Source organism: Austrofundulus limnaeus, unplaced genomic scaffold (genome assembly GCF_001266775.1).
Source record: "Austrofundulus limnaeus strain Quisiro unplaced genomic scaffold, Austrofundulus_limnaeus-1.0 Scaffold672, whole genome shotgun sequence".
In the NCBI taxonomy this organism is placed as follows: Eukaryota; Metazoa; Chordata; class Actinopteri; order Cyprinodontiformes; family Rivulidae; genus Austrofundulus; species Austrofundulus limnaeus.
In genome coordinates, this window is record NW_013953074.1 from 9,546 (window position 1) to 13,006 (window position 3,461).

At 41.5% G+C, this 3,461-nt stretch overlaps 2 protein-coding genes across 2 annotated transcripts in view; one reads left to right on the forward strand and one right to left on the reverse strand.

The window, feature by feature from the left end:
• Window positions 1–1,980, reverse strand: part of fxn (frataxin) — a gene marked incomplete at its 3' end in the record, with an annotated part of 8,280 nt that extends 6,300 nt beyond the window's left edge. The window contains 4 exon segments of the mRNA XM_014027676.1: window positions 1,001–1,121; window positions 1,200–1,270; window positions 1,649–1,720; window positions 1,834–1,980. Of these exon segments, the coding sequence (XP_013883130.1) occupies window positions 1,001–1,121; window positions 1,200–1,270; window positions 1,649–1,720; window positions 1,834–1,926 (357 nt within the window).
• An 810-nt stretch (window positions 1,981–2,790) lies between these two features.
• ptar1 (protein prenyltransferase alpha subunit repeat containing 1) overlaps window positions 2,791–3,461 on the forward strand; it is a 25,364-nt gene continuing 24,693 nt past the window's right edge. Inside the window, exon 1 of the mRNA XM_014027684.1 lies at window positions 2,791–2,893. Coding sequence (XP_013883138.1) covers window positions 2,808–2,893 — 86 coding nt within the window. The 5' untranslated portion in view covers window positions 2,791–2,807. The remainder of the gene's footprint in view (window positions 2,894–3,461) is intronic.

Sequence of the window (3,461 nt, forward strand, 5' to 3'; positions counted from 1 at the left end):
AAATTTCCCTGTTTGATGACCCCCCAGTTATGAGATGGGATTTTCGCCCCTGACTACAGTGGCATATTGGGGCCAAATTTCCAACAAAAAACTCAGAAATTTTCAAGAAAAAACGTTCATTCTGACAAGGTTCCTGTAGCTTAAGGCAAGTTAATCTTTTAAGACCTCTTTAATGACACTTGAAATGAAATTTAAGACCAACTCCACAATAAACACCAATGCAAAACAAAAAAAAAGGTTAGCAACAATTTTACCCAAATGTTTATTCTAACACAAAACAAACAGCTGCGAGAAGCATTTGGTAATTTTTTAAAAAAGATTTTAAAAATTATTTTAACATTTGAGAGGAATTACACTCATCCTACAAGACCTCTGAAAGATCGATTCAAGACCTTTTTTAAGGTTAATTAATGCCTGATTTTCGGATTGATAACTTTAATGTCTTTTAAGACTTTTTAAGGATCCATGGGAACCCTGTCTGAGCTCCAAAAGTCATAAATTTTCAAGAAAAATACTCAAAAATTTAGTTTTCAAAGGCACAAATTTTCAACATTTAAACAAAATATTTTCTGACACTGTAAAGTCAGAAATTTATAATAAAACTCTTAAACTGATCAGGAAAAAACTCTGAAGATTTTACAAATGACTAACAGACCACTCCACCTGTTTTCACACCCTGGTGTCTGTGAACACCCTGGACCCCAGACCAGTTCTACAGTTTTCAGAGAATCTTGTCTCTTTCTAGTCTGATGGAGGGTTCTAGTTGTCCCACAGTTCTGATGTTGGTTTCATGATGTCTGATGTATCTGTAAGGTCTTAAATCTTCACACAGTAATGCTGTTTGATTGTTGGATTTAGAACTGGATTCCTGGACTGGTCCCCGTGTTTGGTGTGTAGATCCACTCATCACAAGAACACTAACATCAACATGAGACATTTCCCAGCAGCTCTGTGGACTCCAGCACACAGATGACATCAGGCAGGAGACCTGAGAACTTACAGAGAAGACCACATCGTAGTCTGATCCGGTGAAAGCTTCATCTGCCAGGTCTTCAAAATACTCAGCCAGAGCGTCCAGAGTCTCATCTGCCAGCTTCTCATAGGCTCTCTCTGTCAGCTCACTATCAGACAACAAGACACAGTTACTGAAGACCTGATCCAATCAAAACCTCCTGAGGCTCAGAGGAACAGAACCGTACCTGATCTGAACCTGGGTCGGGTTCCTCGCTCTTTCTGAAGTCAGGTGAAGTTCTCTGCTCCTCCAGCCGGACTAAACCAGAAAACATAAAAGTCATAAAACCGTGAGCTGGTTCTGATCGTCTCTGCTGGACCAGGACAGGCCACCTCTGCTCTAAAACCTGCAGGACCGAGGTCCTACAGGACCAGGACCGGACACCTCTGATCTAAAACCTGCAGGACCGAGGTCCTACAGGACCAGGACCGGACACCTCTGATCTAAAACCTGCAGGACTGAGGTCCTACAGGACCAGGACCGGACACCTCTGATCTAAAACCTGCAGGACAGTGGTCCTACAGGACCAGGACATGCGTGAACTATAATTTGTTCTGAACTAAACGGGGGACTAAACAGTCCAGTACATCAGTCTACTGAGAAGGACCGGACCTGGGCCGGTTCTGGAGGACTGACCTGTGGTGTGGACGGCTGACAGGTGAGCGGATGAAAGGCGCCTCGTCTGTCTGTGAGCTGAACCCTCCTGAGCTGGAAACAGAGCAGGTCAGGAGTTAACTGGATCAGTCAGTTAGCTGGATCAGTCAGTTAGCTGGATCAGTCAGTTAGCTGGATCAGTCAGCTGCTCTCGGTCAGTTTCTCACCTGGCTGCAGGTAAAGCTGCTTCTCACCACACGAAGCTGTCTGTTCGCTACAACACACGTCTGTAAGRGAACCCTGCTAGTCCACAGAAACATGATGGACCCACTGTGAGTCCGGACCTCCGAACCGCTTCTTCTTCATGTGGTTTATGTTTGATGGTAAACACACGTGGTGTGCATACCGCCACCTACTGGTGATGTGTGTGTGTTGTCCACAATTACTGCAGCAAAGACAACAACATTAATTACAAACTAATTAGGTGGCAGTATTTAGACAGTGTGTAAAATGATAAATTAGCCTGAGACAAGTTCTTTACATCCTTAAAGTGGAAAATAATCCATGCATCACCAAACAACACAACTGCCAAGTTTCAAACACTGTTCTGACTGCACTGCAGTGASATTAATCTGTTATACACTGTTCAGTCAGGTGGTGGAGGTAAACTGCTAAAGAAAAGGCTTCACACTCATAAATACAGACATATGGCAGTAAAAACAAAGTCAACTGCGCAGTTACAACTTTGAAAGATGGTTTTTAGAAGTCACTGTCCTATCTTATAAAACACAATTTTTACACAGTTTAAAATTTTGCTGACTCTGCTTATAAATATATTACACATATTCATATTATTGTAAGATAAGAACTTATACAAATACATATGTACTTTGTGTGAAATGTACGCAGGAGTTATGTACAGTTTACATTCAGGCCATGTACTTTGTAAATTAATCAAAATGTCATTAAAGTGAAAAATTATAACCGTAATACTAATGGAAATACTAATAGTTTACTTTTTATAAAACACATTCTTAAAGTTTTATCTTTGCTCCGATGCTTTAAATCAATTATTACACAATAGAGACACTATTGCACAAATGACAGATATGTGGTGTATTATACATTATTATTATTATTATTATTATTATCGTTAACCCGGAAATAGTTCTCCTTACGTCACTTCCGCCAGTGATAGAAAATGGCGGAGTCGGAGGAGGAGGTGGACGTCTTGGTCCAGAGAGTAGTAAAAGACATCAGCAACGCGTTTAAAAGACATCCTAACATGTAAGTGTTGTAAACACAACCAACTGTTCTGCTTGTTACCGAGAGGTGAACCACGACTAATTAGCTGTTTAACCCCAGTCAACTAGCAGCTTTAACCCGGGTTATCAGCTGTAACCCGAATTAACCGGCAGCTTTGCACCATTTACCAACAGCTTTGACACGGGTTAATCGGGTGCTTTAAGTAACACGAGTTAACCAGCTGCTGTAACACGAGTTAACCAGCTGCTTTAACACGAATTAACCAGCTGCTTTAACACGAGTTAACCAGCTGCTTTAACACGAGTTAACGAGCTGCTTTAACACGAGTTAACCAGCTGTTTTAACACGAGTTAACCAGCTGCTTTAACACGAGTTAACTAGCTGCTTTAACACGAGTTAACCAGCTGCTTTAACACGAGTTAACCAGCTGCTAACACGAGTTAACCAGCTGCTTTAACACGAATTAACCAGCTGCTTTAACACGAGTTAACCAGCTGCTTTAACACGAGTTAACCAGCAGCTTTAACACGAGTTAACCAGCTGCTTTAACACGAGTTAACCAGCTGCTAACACGAGTTAACCAGCTGCT